Genomic DNA, 18557 nt, shown 5'->3' with positions numbered 1-18557 from the left:
GCCTTTTCTGATGCCTGATCAGAGGTAGAATTCCACGCTAAAGAAAAGTTCACTGTGTGTCACACTTCGCAGACAACATCCGTCAAGTCATCGACAGCTTCCCTGTCTTTATTATTTTTTTTCAAGTTTATTCATTTTTGAGAGACAAAGAGTGTGAGCAGGGGTGGGGCAGAGAGAGAGGGAGACACAGAATCTGAAGCAGGCTCCAGGCTCCTAGCTGTCAGCACAGAGCCCAATGCAGGGCTCGAACCCACGAACCGTGAGATCATGACCCGAGCTGAAGTTGGACGCTTAACCAACTAAGCCACCCAGCACCCCATTTTTATTTAAAAAAAAAAGTTTGTTTTTTTTTTTCATTACAGCATGCCTGTCTTTAAAAGGCCCTTAAGAAACAGATCTGGTGGCAGGCATTTATGATAGTCATGAGGAAATTTGGCGTTTTGGAGAGTTTCTGGAAAAAATAAGGCATGTCTTGTAGTGAATGTAGAGACTCACTAATCAATCCATCACCCAGGTTTTCAAGGTTTTCCTCCACAGCCTCCAGCTGCACACGCAGCCCAGCCGGCACCAGAATTCCTTGCCTGGAAACCACAACCTGGAACGTGTTGAGTTGCGCAATCGGCCTGGTCTTTGGCTCAAGGCAGCTCTTGAAACTAAGCCAGTTATTCATGTTTTCACATACCCATCAGCAGCCATCTGCCAGTTATTTTGACCAAATTCAGTAGGAATGAATTTCACTTGAGGCTCTGATTCAAAATGAAACCCTGAATTCAGACACGCCAGGGGATGGAGGCGAGGTTATGCCGATGTAAACTTCGAAACAGTAGAAACGGAGGGAAGGGCACCGGCTTGGCCTCCCAGACAGCTGGGGCCACAGTTTTCCACCTGCCACGTATTTGGGTGCCGGAAGGGGGCTCTGAGAAGTGGTGCTTCTCACATTCGCTCCCCTCCGGCGCCCCCTGGTGGACGCCTGTTTCCCCGCAGCCCTGTTGTGGCCACCCACTCGCGTCTGGAGGCTCGAGGAGCCTTGTGCGGGTGACACAAGGCGGAGAAAACTTTCCCAGGAAAGAACACGAACACCAGATAAAAACGAGAGGTTCCACCGCCTTCCCCACGAGAGACGTGCCGTTGCTAAAAGGTCACAGAGCGCCTTTTTCCTGGTTTGCCGGTGTCTGCTATATAATTTAAGGTATTTGCTGGGGAGTAAGAAGCAGGTGAAAAGGTCAGCCTGGGAGCGGAAGCTCCTTCCTGAGATAATCCTCAACCCTGCCTGCAGGCAAATAGTCATGGCCCATCTCTGGGGCTTCTGAAGTCCCTCTGGCAAAGGCCTTTGATATGCACGAGCTTCAGTCTAAGCTGTGAATTTCCCAAAGGCACAGAAGAACTTTCTCTGGGCAGGTTAATCTGCAAGAGAACGGTGTCTATCAGCACAGAATGCGTGTGCAAGTGACTCTCATTTGTTCACTCGCCTCGAAGACCTGTAATGCCGTAAATTGAAAATGACCACAAATCTTGATGATCAGTATCTGCTTTGGAGAGAATCAATACTTCAGTGTATACATAAAGATGCCTGGTGTTGTGGGAAGTCGCGCCGGTCAAAGGAACGCCAGCAGGGTGCTGCTCGGAGCTCGCAGTTTGTTTTTCACTCGCTCAACAATGATTTCTTGGGCCGCAGCTGCGTTGGGCAGAAGGGCTGGAGCCGTAAAGACGGCGGAAGTAAGCCTTCCTGCTGCGGCTGCTCATGGTCCTCAGGGGAGAAGAAAAGCTTTACACGCTTAAGTCCGTGGCGGCATAGGTCGTACCTTTTTTGAAGGTAATTGCCTTTGCTATTGAGTCAGGAAAAGTAAGTATTTTTGAACATACTTCCTCCTAAATCGCAGACTGCAGAAGACATCAGAGGTAACCCAAGGGTTCTTGGCCCGTTTATAACCCACTCTGCAGGCGTGTAGTCCTTCAAGTGAGCAGCGGAAGGCCTTTTCATAGCGTCCAGATACCTTTCCTGCCTGTGACTGATACCAGCAATTCCTCTGGAAAAGGTCTGTGTTTAAATTTAAGGTACTATGATAGGTACTTTGATGAGTCTACTTGGCTGGGTATGTTGCCCACATGTTTGGCTAAATATTATCCTGGATATTTCCGTGAAGGTGCTTGGGGACTGAGAATTTATTTTTTTTATTTATTTATTTTTTTTACAAATAGTTTATTGTCAAATTAGTTTCTACATAACACTCAGTGCTCATCCCCAAAGTGCCCTCCTCCATGCCCATCCCCCCCTCCCCCCCACATCCATCAGTCCTCAGTTTTTGTCAGCATTCAAGAGTCTCTCATGGTTTGCCTCTCTCCCTTTCCCCCACCATTTCCGCCCTTCTTCTCCCCCTTGTTCCTCCGTCAAGTTCCTCCTAATCCTCCTATACGTGCAAACATATGATATTTGTCCTTCTCTGCCTGACTTATTTCGCTCAGCATAACACCCTCAAGGTCCATCCATGTTGCTACACATGGCCAGATTTCATTGTTTCTCATTGCCATGTAGTATTCCATGGTATAGATAAACCACATCTTCTTGATCCATTCATCTGTTGATGGACACTTAGGCTCTTTCCATGTTTTAGCTATTGTGGAGAGTGCTGCTATGAACATTGGGGTACATGTGCTCCTATGCCTCAGCATTTCTGTATCCCTTGGGTAAATTCCTAGCAGTGCTATTGCTGGGTCATAAGGGAGTTCTATTGTTAGTTTCCTGAGGAACCTCCACACTGTTTTCCAGAGGGGCTGTACCAGTTTACATTCCCACCAACAGTGTAGGAGGGTGCCCGTTTCTCCACATCCTCGCCAGCATCTAGAGTTCTCTGATTTGCTCATTTTAGCCACTCTGACTGGCGTGAGGTGGTATCTCAGTGTGGTTTTGATTTGTATTTCCCTGATGAGGAGGGATGCTGAGCATCGTTTCATGTGTCTGTTGGCCATCTGGATGTCCTCTTTGGAGAAGTGTCTGTTCATGTCTTCTGCCCATTTCTTCACTGGGTTGTTTGTTTTTCGGGCGTGTAGTTTGGTGAGTTCCTTATAGATTCTGGATATTAACCCTTTATCTGATATGTCATTTGCAACTATCTTTTCCCATTCCGTTGGTTGCCTATTAATTTTCTGGGTTGTTTCCTTGGCTGTGCAGAAGCTTTTAATCTTGATGAGGTCCCAACAGTTTATTTTTGCTCTTGATTCCCTTGCTTTTGGGGATGTGTCAAGTAAGAAGTTGCTGCGGTGGAGGTCAAGGAGGTTGTTTCCTGCTTTCTCCTCTAGGGTGTTGATAGTTTCCTGTCTCACGTTCAGGTCCTTTATCCATTTTGAGTTGATTTTTGTGCATGGTGTGAGAAAATGATCTAGTTTCATTCTTCTGCATGTTGCTGTCCAGTTCTCCCAACACCATCTGTTAAAAAGGCTGTCTTTTTTCCATTGGATATTCTTTCCTGCTTTGTCAAAGATCAGTTGGCTGTATACTTTTGGGTCCACTTCTGAGTTCTCAATTCTGTTCCATTGGTCTATGTGTCTGTTTTTGTGCCAATACCATACTGTCTTGAGGATGACAGCTTTGTAGTAGAGGCTGAAGTCTGGGATGGTGATACCTCCCGTTTTGGTTTTATTTTTCAGTATTACTTTGGCTATTCGGGGTCTTTTGTGGTTCCATACAAATTTTTGGATAGTTTGTTCTAGTTTTGAGAAGTATGCTGGTGCAATTTTGATTGGAATTGCATTGAATGTGTAGAGTGCTTTAGGTAGTAATGACATCTTAACTATATTTATTCTTCCTATCCATGAGCATGGAATGTTTTTCCATTTCTTTGTGTCTTCTTCAATTTCCTTCATAAGTTTTCTATAGTTTTCATCATACAGATCTCTTGTATCCTTGGTTAGGTTTATTCCGAGGTATTTTATGGTTTTTTGTGCAATTGTGAATGGGATCAGTTTCTTGATTTCTCTTTCTGTTGCTTCATTATTGGTGTATAAAAATGCAACCGATTTCTGTACGTTGATTTTGTACCCTGCAACTTGGCTGAATTCTTGGATCAGTTCTAGTAGGCTTCTGGTGGAGTCTGTCGGGTTTTCTATGTAGAGTATCATGTCATCTGCGAAGAGTGAAAGTTTGACTTCCTCTTTGCCAATTCTGATGCCTTTGATTTCCTTTTGTTGTCTGATGGCTGATGCTAGGACTTCCAGCACTATGTTAAACAACAGTGGTGAGAGTGGACATCCCTGTCGTGTTCCTGATCTCAGGGGGAAAGCTCTCAGTTTTTCCCCGTTGAGGATGATGTTAGCTGAAGGCTTCTCATAGATGGCTTTGATGATGTTTAAGTAGGTTCCTTCTATCCCAACTTTCTCGAGAGTCTTTATTAAGAAGGGATGCTGTATTTTGTCAAATGCTTTTTCTGCATCTATTGACAGGATCATATGGTTTTTATCTTTTCTTTTATTGATATGATGGATCACATTGATTGATTTGCGAATGTTGAACCAGCCCTGTAACCCAGGAATGAATCCCACTTGATCTTGGTGGATGATTCTTTTGATATGCTGCTGGATTCGATTTGCAAGGATCTTGTTGAGAATTTTTGCATCCGTATTCATCAAGGATATTGGCCTATAGTTCTCTTTTTTTGCTGGATCTCTGTCTGGCTTGGGAATCAGAGTGATGCTGGCTTCATAAAATGAGTCCGGGAGTTTTCCTTCGACTTCTATTTTTTGGAATAGCTTGAGAAGAATTGGGATTAATTCTGTTTTAAATGTCTGGTAGAATTCCCCAGGGAAACCATCAGGTCCAGGGCTCTTATTTGTTGGGAGATTTTTGATCACTGATTCGATTTCTTCACTCGTTATGGGTCTGTTCAGGTTTTCTATTTCTTCCCGTGTGAATTTTGGTAGTGAGTGTGTGTTTAGGAATTTGTCCATTTCTTCTAAGTTGTCCAATTTGTTGGCATATAATTTTTCATAGTATTCCCTGATAATTGCTTGTATTTCTGAGGGGTTGGTTGTAATAAGTCCATTTTCATTCATAATTTTGTCTATTTGGGTGCTCTCTCTTTTCTTTTTGATAAGCCTGGCTAGAGGTTTGTCAATTTTGTTTACTTTTTCAAAAAACCAACTCTTGGTTTCATTGATCTGTTCAATTGTTTCTTTGGTCTCTATGTTGTTTATTTCTGCTCTAATTTTTACTATTTCTCTTCTTCTACTGGGTTTAGGGCGTTCTTGTTGCTCTGCCTCTAGCTCCTTTAGGTGAGCTGTTAGATTTTGGACTTGTGCTTTTTCTAATCTCTTGAAATAGGCCTGGAGAGCAATGTACTTTCCTCTTAGGACTGCCTTGGCCGCATCCCATAGATTTTGAATTGTTGTGTTTTCATTTTCATTTGTTTCCATATATTTTTTAATTTCCTCTCTAATTGCCTGATTGGCCCATTCATTCTTTAGAAGGGTGTTCTTTAACCTCCATGTTTTTGGCGGTTTTCCAGACTTCTTCCTGTAATTGATTTCAAGTTTCAAAGCATTGTGATCTGACAGTGTGCATGGTATGATCTCTATTCTTTTATATTTATTGAGGGCTGCTTTATGGTGGGGACTGAGAATTTAAATCGGTGGTCTTTGGGGTACCTGGATGGCTCAGTTGGTGAAACCACCAACTTTGTCCAACAAAGTCCGACTTTGGCTCAGGTCAGGATCTCACGGCTTGTGAATTTGAGCCCCACGTCGGGCTCTGTGCCGACAGCTCAGAGCCTGGAGCCTGCTTCGGATTCTGTCTCTCTCTCTCTCTGCCCCGCCCCCACTTGTGCTGTCTCTCAAAAAGAAGTAAACATTTGGGGCGCCTGGGTGGCTTGGTCGGTTAAGTGTCCGACTTTCGCTTAGGTCATGATCTCGCGGTTCGTGGGTTCGAGCCCCGCGTCGGGCTTTGTGCTGACTGCCAGCTCAGAGCCTGGAGCCTGTTTCAGTCTGTGACTCCCTCTCTCACTGACCCTCCCCTGCTCACGCTCTCTCTCTCTCTCCTAGAAATATATAAAACATTTAAAAAAAAAAAAGAAGTAAACATTAAAAAAAACACTGCAGTACAATTTGGTTACTATTGTATCTGTTTATTATATCATTTATACCAGGAATAAGTTTCAGAGCCTCTCCTGAGAGCTGTTTTGATAATAGGGAGAGAGCCCCTTAGAGTGTGGAATGGAGGGAACATTTGCCTTTGAGTCAGGGGTAGAGAATGGCCCCAGGACAAGGGACTTGAGCGCTTGAAATCGGCTTTGCCTGCTTGGCTTTATTTCCCTCTTTTGTCTTCAGAGGGAGAATCACATCTGCTTACATCTGTTTACCTTAAACAAAGCCTGTGCGTACCTAAAAAATACTTGCCGAGTTAGTTCTAGGGAACTGGGTAAGGGAGAAGGTTGGGAATATAAATGAGTAAATTGTTTATGTTCTAGGTGCTTCACCTCTGCTGTCTTATTTAATCTCATCCATAACGATAGTCTCGTTTTGCTCCTGGACTCTGAGCGAAACTCTCTGGTCTAAAATGCTGACTCAGCGGGTTTTTAATTCTGTGGCTTTGGACAGATTACCAAACCCCTCTGTTAGTGTTTTTACTCTGTAAAATGCGGTGATAATGGGCCTATTTCAATGTTTAGGGAGTAAGTTAGTAGAGTATAGTAAGATCTTAGCCTGCCTCCAGAAAGGGCTGTTAGTAGGAACGGGAAACTGCCTTTCTTGGAAGATAGCTTTCATTTCTGTATTTTCCAGATAAGGCTGCTGAGTGATTTCCCAGAGTCCCATTGATGCCATAAGAAAATGGAGCCATGATTTGACTGCAGGCTGGTCTGACACTAAAACCAACCCAACCCCCATATGCCATCCTACAATGGATAAAACATTTGAACACCAGAGAGATTATAACTATTTCATTTAGCATCTCATGTATTGATGCTTGATTTTGGATAAGTTTCTTCTTTTTTTAATGTATCTAGAACAGAAAGTTAGATATATGACCTATAACTACTAGCCAGAGCTCCGGAAACTATTTTCTTTAGCTTGGCTGTTCCGCTTAGTCAAAAGGTTGTGGTCAACCTAGCTTTCTGTGCAGCCAGCATTGAACTGTGAGATATCACACCGTAGAACGAGTTACTGAAAAGTAGAACCCAGGTGTAATGTGATGGTGGAGGTATCGGTGAGGCCCATTTATTGAGTTCTCGTTGTATGCCAGGCACCGATGCTGGGTGCTCTGGAGAAGACAACAAAGTGCAAAACACAGTCCCTGAAATTGAAGAGCTTACAGTGTAGCTTGGTAGTTCTCAAAATCAAGTGATTTTGTCCCCCTCTCCCCCAGGGGGATATTTGACAACACCTGGACGTTTTTTGGTTTTCCTGACCGAGAAGGGGAGATGGATGTGAAGGGGTGAGGGGTTTCTGCTGATACCTAGTGCATAGACGTGCCACTAAACATGTCCTGCGATGCACAGGACAGCACCCCCGTCCCCCCAAGAATCATCTGATCTAAAACGTCACTTGTGGTGTGAGTGAGAAACGCTTTGAGAAATGGAGCCTACACAAAGATGGTCACCTACCTGACAATCTAACATGGTGCCCAGTTACGAGCCACGGGGCAGGACAGATCCCTTGTTCTCTGGGAGCCCAGAGGACCACCGGACGGGAGTGGATTGCCGCGGAAGTCCTTTCCAGGCCGGAGGCAGAAATGCTCAGGATGTTTGTGAGATCGGAGCAGGTGGAGGAAACTGGCGCAATACGAGGGGTGAACCTGGAGAGTTGACGTGGAGTTGGCCAGGCTATGGAAGGCAGCGAACAGAAGGGAACGTGTCATCGTGATGCCGTATGTAGCTGCGCGTCTTTAGGAGCTGAGGATGGAGAGCAGTTGGCCGAGACAGACTTAAGGAAATGAACTTCGAGGGTAGAATGAAGGAGAGAACCCTCAGTGGCAGGGGCTCGGGCTGGTTTATTCAGTCGCTGAGCGAACACTGTGCCCAGAGGTTGAGAGCAGAGACTCTGGCGCCGCTCTGCCTGCGTTCCAATCCTGGCTCTCAATGAAAAGCCCTTTGACTCTCAGCAGGGGGGCCCCCCTCTGTGGTTCAGATTCATCACCTGTAAAGTGGCACCTACTTGGTGATTGTGAGGAAAACGTGAGTTATTGTAGGAATATAGGCGCGGTCTGCTGAGGGCTCGGAGTAGACTGGCAGCAAGGGAGATAAGAAGTAAAAAGCTAAACAATCTGAACAGATTAACAGCAGATTCTATACAAAGGATGGGGCTCAGGGAGAATCCACGATTTCTGTGGTGGAATGATACACAGACGAGGAAAGATTAGACAGGGGAACCAAAAGGGTAGCTTTCTTTCTTTTTCTTCTTATTAATACCGTATTTATTTGTCTTCCCTCTCTCTGTCAAACCCCAAGCCAACCAGTCTCCTCAGGCTGCCTCCTCAGGGGAGGTATAGGAAAACAAACATACAGGGCAGGCGAGACGGGAGAAGGACCTGTGGGAGGTAGACACGGCCCTGTCACATGGCGAAGAGGGAGAGAAAGGCCGCCATCAGGCAGAAGAGCCCCATGGCCTCCAAGAGGGCAAAGGCCGGAATGGCCCAGGAGAAGAGCTGTCGCTTCAGACAGGGGCTCCTGGCCTAGCCAATGTTGAGGCGCCCAGACACAGCCGCAGTTCCTGCCCCAGAGCCAGCCTCCCCTCCCGCGGCAGTCCCAGCCTCACAGTGAACTTGGCTGCTGTGCTGATGTCCCTTGAAATGGCCCCAATTGGGAAGCTGCAGCTAGGAATCAGTGAGGCCAGGGGACCTGGGGCTGCCTGGCTGCTGAGGCTCGCGTCTGTCGGCGTCTCTGGCGGTTTTAGTGCCACTGCAGACAGTGAGCTGCTCCCCAGCCGAGAGGTGCTCCTGACCAGGAAGGGGGTGGAGATGAGCTTTGCACTGGCATAAATTCTCAGGGGGTGAGGGGCTGTGGCTGAAGAGCCGCTTCCAGGGCAGAGAAGACAGGTTGGGGCTTGTGAGGGAGATGAAAATTCTGGTTAGGCAAAAAGTAAGTCAGTGGCTGAATCAGAGAAATAAAAAGCCTTTTGCAACGATCACTAAAAATCATGTACATGTAAAAAGTTATCAGTCCTAGAATAGACACTTAACGAGCTAACCACAGGCCTACCTGATTTTGGGGGGGTTTCCTTTGTTTCATCTATAAATTTTAGTTTTGAAGTGTTTCGAGCATTTGGAAAGATATAGAGAATAATATAACATGCCAGTGATCATTCAAGGAGTAAAGAGACTATTATAGACACTTCTTGGCCTCGACAATATTAAATGGTTTTAGTTTATACTAAAACATGAGGCCTTAGATGGTCATTGCTTACCTTGCTGGACCATCTTACAAAGGTTTGTAGACTGAGTACACGGTTTACTCTGCTCTGGCCTGTGACCAGACTGTTCTCTTCAGTATCTAATAAGACTTCCTACTACCTAGGCACTCAAGGTCTTATCTTCCTTTATTTCAGGGACTTTCATAATCTATTCCTACATCACCACTCTTACTATTTACTGCTTTCTACTGCACCTGCTTATTCCATCCTCAAATACAGTTTTCATTTTCCTATTAGGACTGAATAAAGACAGGTGGATGTTCTGAAAAGGTTATAATTTGATGCTCCTTCAAACTAATTTCTTCGTGTGCCATTTACTCAACAAATATTTATTGAGTGTGTATTACATGTCAACAACTGTTCTAGCCTCTTGAGCTATAACTGAACAGAATAGACAAAGATCCATGTTTACATTCCAGTACAAGAGACAGACATTTAAAAAAATGATAAAATCAGTCAGTCGCATAGTATGTTAGAAGGTGAGAAATGCCATCAAAAAAAAGAAAGAAAAGAAAAATTAAACTAAGAAATACACTAGCCAGTGAGTGCAGGTGGCAGCAATAATCTGTCAAGGTACTGAAAACATTGAGAAGGTTAAGATTTTGAGCAAAGACTTTAAGGATTGGAGACAGTTAAGAAGGTTGGATGTTGGGGGCACCTGGGTGGCTCAGTCGGTTAAGTAGCCGACTTTGGCTCAGGTCATGATCTCTCAGTTTGTGAGTTCGAGCCCTGCATCAGGCTCTGTGCTGAAAGCTCAGAGCCTGGAGCCTTCTTTGGATTCTGTGTCTCTCTCTCTCTCAAAAATAAATAAAAGCATATTTTAAAAAAAGAAGGTTGGATGTTAATTCCATTTTTAATTTTTTGAAGAGCCTCCATATTGTTTTCCACAACAGCTGCACAAACTCACATTCCCACAAACAGTGCATGAGGGTTCCCTTTTCTCCACATCCTCGCCAACACTTGTTATCTCTTGTCTTTTTTGATATTAACCATTCTGACAGGTGTGATATGATATCTCATTGTAGTTTTGATTTGCATTTCCCCGGTGATTAGTGATATTGAGCAACTTTCCATGTGTCTTTGGAAAAATGCCCTGTTTAGATCTTCTGCCAGCTTTTAAATTGGATTATATGTGTGTGAGGGGGGAGTTTATATTGTTATATGAGTTCTTAATATTTTTTGGATATTAATCCCTTATCCAAAATATCATTTACAAATATCTTCTCCCAAAAGGTAGATTGCCTTTTCATTTTGTTAATGGTTTCCTTTGCTGTGCAAAAGCCTTTTAGTTTGATATAGTCACAGTGATCTACTCTCCCCACCCCCCCTTTTTTTGGTCGTTTCCTGAGGCCATATGAGCCAGTAATTCCACTTCTGGGTATTTACCTGAAGAAAACAAAGCCACTGATTTGAAAAGATACATACATCCCTATACTTATTGCAGTATTATTTACAATAGCCAAGATATGGAAGCAACCTGAGTGTCCACTGATAGGTGACTGGATAAAAAAGATGGTGTGTGTGTGTGTGTGTGTGTGTGTGTGTGTGTGTGTGTATAATGGAATATCACTCAGCCTTGAGAAAGAATGAAATCTTTGTGTTCACAACAACATGGGTGGACCTAAGTGATAGAAGTCAGGCAGAAAAGACAAATACCATATGATTTGACTTACAGGTAGAATCTAAAAAACAACTGAACAAACAAAAACAGAAACAGACTCATAACTAGTTGCCAGAAGGGAGGAAGATGGGGAGATGGGCAAAATAGGTGAGGGGCATTAAGAGGTACAAAGTTTCAGTTATAAAAGAAGTCAGTCACAGGGATGAAAAGTACGCTATAGGGAATATAGTCAATAATATTTGAATAAGCTTGTATGGTGATGGATGGTAGCTACACTTATTGTGGTAAACATTACATAATGTGTGTAATGGTTGAATCTCTACATTGTATACCTGAAACTAATATTTTATGTCAACTATACTTCAACTTTAAAAATATTTGAAAAAAAGAAGGTTGACACCTGAAGGGGAGAGTGGTCTTGATGAAACAAAAGCAGAGAAGCCCTGGGGAGAGCAGGCCTGGTGCGCTCAGAAATGGTGGGGAGGGCAGTGTGAAATGAGCAAGAGCATATTGCACAGAAGTGAGAGGCCAGATCTTGGAGGTTTTTATAGGCTCGTGTGATAAATTTGGCTATCGCTGTCGGTGAAATGGGGAGCCATTGTGGGGTTTGGAGGCAAGGAGCAAAATGATCCAACTCAGGGTTTATTTTATTTAAAAAAATTGTTAATATTTATTTGCTTTTTGAGAGAGAGAGGGAGAGATAGTGTGCAGGTGGAGAAGGGGCAGAGAAAGAGGGAAATGCAGAATCTGAAGTAGGCTCCAGGCTCTGTGCTGTCAGTACAGAGCCCAATGTGGGGCTCAAAGTCATGGACCACGAGATCATGACCTGAGCTGAAGTTGGACGCTTAATTGACTGAGCCACCCAGGCGTCCCCAGCTTAGGTTTTAAATCAGTTACTCTGGCTGCTATGCTGAGAAGAAACCATAGGGAGTTTAGGGTAGAGGCAGGAAGAAGTCAGGAGGCTGTTGATATAATCCAGATGAGTGATGGTGGCTTAGTCCATGGTAGTAACAGAAGGGTGGAGGAAAGCAGTAAGATTCTGTGTGTGTGTGTGTGTGTGTGTGTGTGTGTGTGTGTGTGTCTGAGTTTTAAACCATCGTGAAATATACATAACATAAAACTTACCAGTTTAACTATAAGTGTACAGTCCAGTGACATTAAGTACATTTGAATCATCATACAATCACACCATCTCTCCCCGTGGTCCATCTCCAGAACATTTTCGTCATCCCAAACTGAAACTCTTGGATACATGTTTAAGGCAGAGTAGCATGCTTCCTGACAGATTGGACTGGGATGTGAGACAAAGAGAAGAGTCAAAGACAACTCCAAGACCATTGACCTGAGCAACTGGAAAAATGGAATTGCTGTTGACAAGATGGAGAGGATGCATGTAGCAAGTCTGGGGAGGAAGGAAGAGAAGGAGTTCAGATTTCCTCATGTGAATTGGAAATGTCCACTAGACATCCAAGTGGAGAATTTGAGAATGCGTTTGGGTATGCAAGCCTGGAATTCTCACTGGAACGGGATGGAGGTATACATTTGGATGTCATCAGCAGATAGATGGTTTTTAAGACACAGAAAGGAATGAGATAATCAATCAAATGAGTGAATGAGACAGAGAAAAGAAGAGATCAAATGCTTTGGGGGCAGGCTATCCTTAGCCCCAGTCTAAGAGGTTAGGGTGGAAGAGAAGAAAGCTGTGAAAGAGACAGAGCAGAAACAAAAGCCAGAGAAGAGTATTAAGTGCTGTGGAGAAGCCACAGAATTACCCATGGAACACAGGGGTGTGCACCTATATTCCATGACCCTAACAAGAGAAGTTTTAGGGAAGTGGTTGGGACAAAAGCTTGGTTGGAATGGGTTGAGAGAAAATGAGAGAAGAATTGAAAGCAACAAGTAAAGACTACTCATTTCTAGATTATATTGTAAATGGGGACCAAAGCTGATCAAGGAAATAAGATCAAGCGTAGTTTCTTTTGTTTTTAATGGGGAAAGTAACAGTATATTCATATGCTAATAACAGTGATCCAATGGAGAGGGGAAAATGGTGAGGCAGGAGAGGGAAGGAGCATTTAAAAATTTTTGAATCTGAATACCTCCACAGGGGACCACAGTTTTTGCCACTTTCTAAACCATACTCTGACCTATTCATTTATTTGTATGACCTACATTTGATTTTTCATCTCTTGGCCTGGATAGATATAGATCTATATGGGGCTCTAAACAACATTAGAATCAATTGTCAAGAATGTAAATTAGACCTAGTTCTGCCAGCAGACAGACAGACCACCCCCATGTGCTAATGTACTTTTTTCATAGGAGTGTTTTTGACCATTTGTTCATGCAGACACTACCAGAAAATTGACAGTTAGAAGCAATTGAGATCCGAAAACCTATTAATACACAATATAATGCAGATTTGGGGGACTCAGTAATTTATTTTATTTTAGTGTCTAGAAGTGAACGTTGGAATGGTCCTTGGAAAATGGATGGTTTCTGGGTACAGGCAAAGGAAGAAAGAAAGTTATTAAATTGGGAGTAAGGGATAAAATAGTGAGAACAAAGATGAGTTTTTGCCTGGGCTTGGACTGGAACTATGTGTCCATGGTGAAATGAGATGGTTACCACTAGACCACCAAAGTGCCAGGGACCCAAAGACTGAGCAATGGTAATGTCCCAATCAGTGAAAGGCAAACACGAATGCATGAATCTAGGTTTGGAAGGTCAAATTCTATGAAAGGAAAGGGAGCTAAAATATACCTATTACTGTACTGAATATCCTTATTCTTATCCACCTAATTACCCTGGAGGGATGAGCTATAGGGATTAAATATGGTGGCCAGCTTCCATGATGGCTCAGGGAGCCCACCCTCTTGGTGTTCATTCTTCACCTTGTACTCTATCCTGGAAATGTAATCTGTAGTAGTTGGATCAATATGCTTTTAAGCCCCAGCTTCTGGCTGGATTACACAAATGAGGAGCCCTGGAAGGAAGTTGTGGTGAGGTTGCTTTGAGCTGGCTATGTCCCTCAACAGCAGATCACTGTTCCAATCAAAGAGGTCTCTGCTGTCCTTAAATCTCTCTCACTTTTCTGGTCCTTTTGGACCTAGGGCTGGTGACAGTTCCAGTACTGTTGGACCCTGTTTCCTGTACATCCTTTGTGGTTCCCTGACCCCCATCCACACCTTTGTAATTGGTGACTTTGTCAATGAACACTTTTAAAATTATTCTGCTTTTAAAATGTCATGTTTCATATTGGATCCCTGACTGCTACAGTAATGAGTATGAGAAGTGGCTCCAGGAAAGAGTCAAAATTGGATCTGAGATTTATTTGGTCATCTATTTAGAGGCCCAAGGATAGCTTTATTGCTGGGGGAAATAACTCAATTATCAATTCCTTTTATTCTCATCGGCAGGAGCCTGGAATGGAGTGCAAAATGCTAGCTGCGTGGAGCTTCTCTAAAGTCTCAGGATAAAAATCAGCACAACCCCCCAGGAATTTGGAGTGATGCCTTAACACTGTGCTGATAATTATTTTTAGTTTGAAAATAGCTGCTGGCCAGGGGAGCCTGGGTGGCTCCAGTCAGTTGAGCTTCCGACTTCAGCTCCGGTCATGATCTCACGGTCTATAGGTTTGAGCCCCGTGTCAGGCTCTGTGCTGACAGCTCGGAGCCTGGAGCCTGCTTCCAATTCTGTGTCTCCCTTTCTCTCTGCCCCTCCTCCTCGCACTGTCTCTCTCTCAAAAATAAACATTAAAAAATTTTTTTAAAAAAAGAAAATAGCTAGTAGTGTGCTCCTAGTGAAGACTAAACGGTCAACCATGGATCATGAAATATTTAGGTGATTCAAACTGCCTATCATGAGCTCAGTGTTACCTGATACATTGAACCATAAAGTTAGGTATGAATAGCAGTAATTCATCTTAATGTGGAAGTGGTTTATTTGTAAGTAGGCCCCAGTAGATCTAGAAGGCTCAAGATAGCTTCAGGAGCAGATGCCTTATATGTACATGGTGCCTGTTCTTTCTGCTTCTCCTTCAGTCACATGAGGGGCCTCTGGAGGAGGTCCTCATCAAACCTGATTTCTAGATTGATCCGCATCCTAAGCATATATGGAAGGGAAAATATACAGCCATTGTGCTATAGCCACGTTCAGAGGACTCCCGAAAGAAAGCGCTGAAATAAAATCCTCCCAGCATGCCAAAAAGTGCATCAGTTTGCTTCCTTCATTAGGAAGAGATAGTATGAGATATTGATCTGCAATACCTAATGGGCAGTGCAAAAAAAGTTGGCCTGCTAGTCAGGAACACGGAAAGAACAAGGTCAGGAGATTTGTGACAAGATCTGGGGGAGAGGATTATGGTTGAAACTCTTGGAATGAGGACAGAATGGAAAGATAAAATCAGAGGTCCACAAAATGATCCACGTCTAACATACTCTGCTGCCTTTTCTCAGTTTTGTTTGTGTTTGTTCAGCGGTTCTCCGAATATTCTTTTTTTTTTTATTTTAATGTTTATTTTTGAGAGGGAAGGAGAGATAGAGAGACAGAGCATGAGTGGGGGAGGGTCAGAGAGACACACACACACACACACACAGAATCCAAAGCAGGCTCCAGGCTCTGAGCTGTCAGCACAGAGTCCGACGTGGGGCTCGAACTCACAAACTAAGATCGCGACCTGAGCTGAAGTCAGATGCTCAACTGACTGAGCCACCCAGGCGCCCCTGAATATTCTTAAGCATCATGTCCCATGATTCAGAAGCACCTGGCTTAACCAGAGAAATAGCCTGCTAAAGGGTCTGTTACTCTGACATCGGGAAGATAACAACTTACAGTGTTGGAGTGGTATCCTATAGATAAATGTCTTAAACCACAACAAATGTGTAGCCAGGATGCATAAGTTGGGGAACTAAGGAGTGGAGTTTGGAGTGGCCTTTTTCACCATTTTACCTAATAACCCACTGGCATATTGTTCTTTACCTGTGATCTTGAGTTTGGTGGGTTTGGAGATTTCAGTGCCCAAGAGAAGAATCTCCTTCTTAGGGAACACCAGAAGTTGAGACTGCCCTCTGGCATTTTTGGATTCCTTGTGTCACTGAATCCATAGGCACAGCAAGGGGTCAATGTAGCTGAGATGAGTATCCTGATTACCAGGAAGAAGTTGGATTGATTCTTCACAGAGAAGACAAAGAGGACTTCAAAACCCAAGGAATTTACTAGCGTTATTTCCCAATATTCATAATGGTCCTGGTCAGTGGAAAATTATAACAGCCTATAGAGACAAGACCAGCTAAGGACCCAGATCCCACAGGAATGAACATTTGGGTTATTTCATTAGATAAAGCACCTTTTTCAGCCCAAGTGTTGACTGAGGCAAAGGGAAACATAGGATGGGTGGTGATAGAGCATATCTGTGATCAACTTAGGACAGCACAGCTCTAGTCGTGGGAATTGTAGCAGCTATGTTTTATGCTACTCTTCTTCTCTCCTTATTTCCTTCCCTACCTTACTTAAAGAATCCTAATGGTTGGGGCGCCTGGGTGGCTCAGTTGGTTAAGTCTCCAGCTTTAGCTCAGGTCATAATCTCACAGTTTGTGAGTTTGAGTCCCACGTTGGGCTCTGGGCTGACAACTCAGAGCCTGGAGCCTGCTTCGGATACTATGCCTCCCTCTCTCTGCCCCTTCTCACCCATGCTCTGTCTCTGTCTCTCTCTCAAAAACAAACATTAAACAAATTATAAAAAAGAATCCTAATGGTTAATTTACAAAGTTTCAGGTGGAAGTATGACCACACTGATATCACCTGGTGATAACATGCTGACTGATGGGACTCCATTGCATCCCCTGCTCTGGGGGGACAGACCAGATGCTGAGGGGTGGACTGTACTGGGTATCTTCTGTTTGAACCCCTCATCTAATTTCCCAGGATGATGGCTAATTTAATCTTCTCAACAACCCTATAGTAATAATAGCTCTTCTCGATTACCCTCTTCCTATATACCTGGCATTGTTCTAGGTGCTTTCCATGAATTGATTCAGTTAACCCTCACAGTACTCTTTCATACTAAGTGTCTATTACTCCCATCTTGCAGATGAGGAAACTTAAAAAACAGTTTAGTAACTTCCCCAAGCCCGCAAAGTTAGAGATTAACTTCTGCTTTGTAAGCCTTCTCTAAGGTGTAAGGTATGATTACCTTGGTTTTGCAGACAGGAAAGCAAAGACTTGGAAGAGTAAATAAAAGAACTCATCCCAGATAAAAGCAGCCCCATGGTGAAGGTTCAAACCCAGGTCTGTCTAACCTCAAAACTCATGTCTGACATACTCTGCTCCTTAATGCTTCATTTTCAGGTGTTAATATGAGAAAGGGATGACTGGGAAATAGGTTCAATGGACATAAAATATTAAATAATAAAATATTAAAATAGTTTTAAAAGAAATGTGATGGATCTGATTGAAAATCCCTGCTAACATTTTCTAGGAGAACATTGCTTTTTGAATCATGTTCTTTTTTACACTTATTAGCTGTCATTAGCCCTGATCAAGGTAAAGTAGAATACAGTGGTCACTTATCATTCACAGACTGAGGAAATGCACAAACCAGACTGGGGAGAAGAGCCTGAGAAGGGAAACCACACTGGCCAGGATGCCAGTAACTTCTTTTTGCTTTAGTGACAGTTTCTCATCCTTCCACTAGTAAAGAAGGGCATAGTCAAGACCTAGCATATGCTTTATAATAATTTATATCCCTCCTGCCCTCGAAAATTTCCTCCACCAGCCTCATCTATCCAATGTCATGGACTAACGGCTCTCTCACAATGATGTGCTTTTCAGATAATACCATCCAGTCGATTTTCTGCTGCTGTTGCTGCTGTTCCGTGCAGAAGCGGTAAGTCTACTTCTAGGGGCAACTTCTTGGAAATTAATTCATTCTGTTCCTTTTTCTTTTCTTTTAAAAAAAATTTTTTTTAATGTTTTATTTCTAGGAGAGAGAGAGAGAGAGAGAGCGTGAGCAGGGGAGGGTCAGAGAGAGAGGGGGTCACAGACTCTGAAACAGGCTCCAGGCTCTGAGCTGGCAGTCAGCACAGAGCCCGACGTGGGGCTCGAACCCACGAACCGCGAGATCATGACCCAAGCGAAAGTCGGACGCTTAACCGACTGAGCCACCCAGGCGCCCCTCATTCTGTTTCTTTACTGTCTATTAAGTCTCCGTGTCTCTTTGTATCTGCTGTTCCCTTTGCCTGGGAAACCCTTCTACCGTTTCCTCCCCATTGAGTGCCCACTGATTTAAAGGCGTAAGTCAAATTTCAGCTCTTCCATGATACATCCTGGATCCCTTTGACTTTAATTGTTCCTTCCATTGCATTCCTACAGCCTGTGTCTTGGTTCTCTACTTAATATTTATTTGTGTGTATGCCGTTTACATACCTGTGTTCCACTATGTAATTTTTACACATTAAGGGCAAGAATCCTGCCTTATTTATTTGAATATCTCCCCCAAATGATCAGCGTGTCTTGCACTTTGATGCCCAGCAAAATTTTGACT

At 43.6% G+C, this 18557-nt stretch overlaps 1 protein-coding gene and 1 pseudogene across 2 annotated transcripts in view; one reads left to right on the top strand and one right to left on the bottom strand.

Annotated features, from left to right (window-relative positions):
* The window catches only part of TXK (TXK tyrosine kinase), a 65963-nt gene that overhangs the window by 4677 nt on the left and 42729 nt on the right, over positions 1-18557 (top strand). The window contains exon 2 of one of the 2 annotated variants that reach the window (XM_039241097.1): positions 17846-17900. In XM_039241097.1, the coding sequence (XP_039097028.1) occupies positions 17846-17900 (55 nt within the window). Of the gene's footprint in view, positions 1-17829; positions 17901-18557 lie in introns of those variants that run through there. The other variant, XM_039241096.1, reaches the window with a different exon arrangement.
* On the bottom strand, positions 8537-9400 carry LOC120237695 (annotated as a pseudogene).

Source organism: Hyaena hyaena, unplaced genomic scaffold (assembly GCF_003009895.1).
Source record: "Hyaena hyaena isolate Hyena2069 unplaced genomic scaffold, ASM300989v1 scaffold_187, whole genome shotgun sequence".
In the NCBI taxonomy this organism is placed as follows: Eukaryota; Metazoa; Chordata; class Mammalia; order Carnivora; family Hyaenidae; genus Hyaena; species Hyaena hyaena.
The sequence above is the reverse complement of the archived record's forward strand: the minus strand, read 5'-3'. Positions and strand labels throughout refer to the sequence as shown.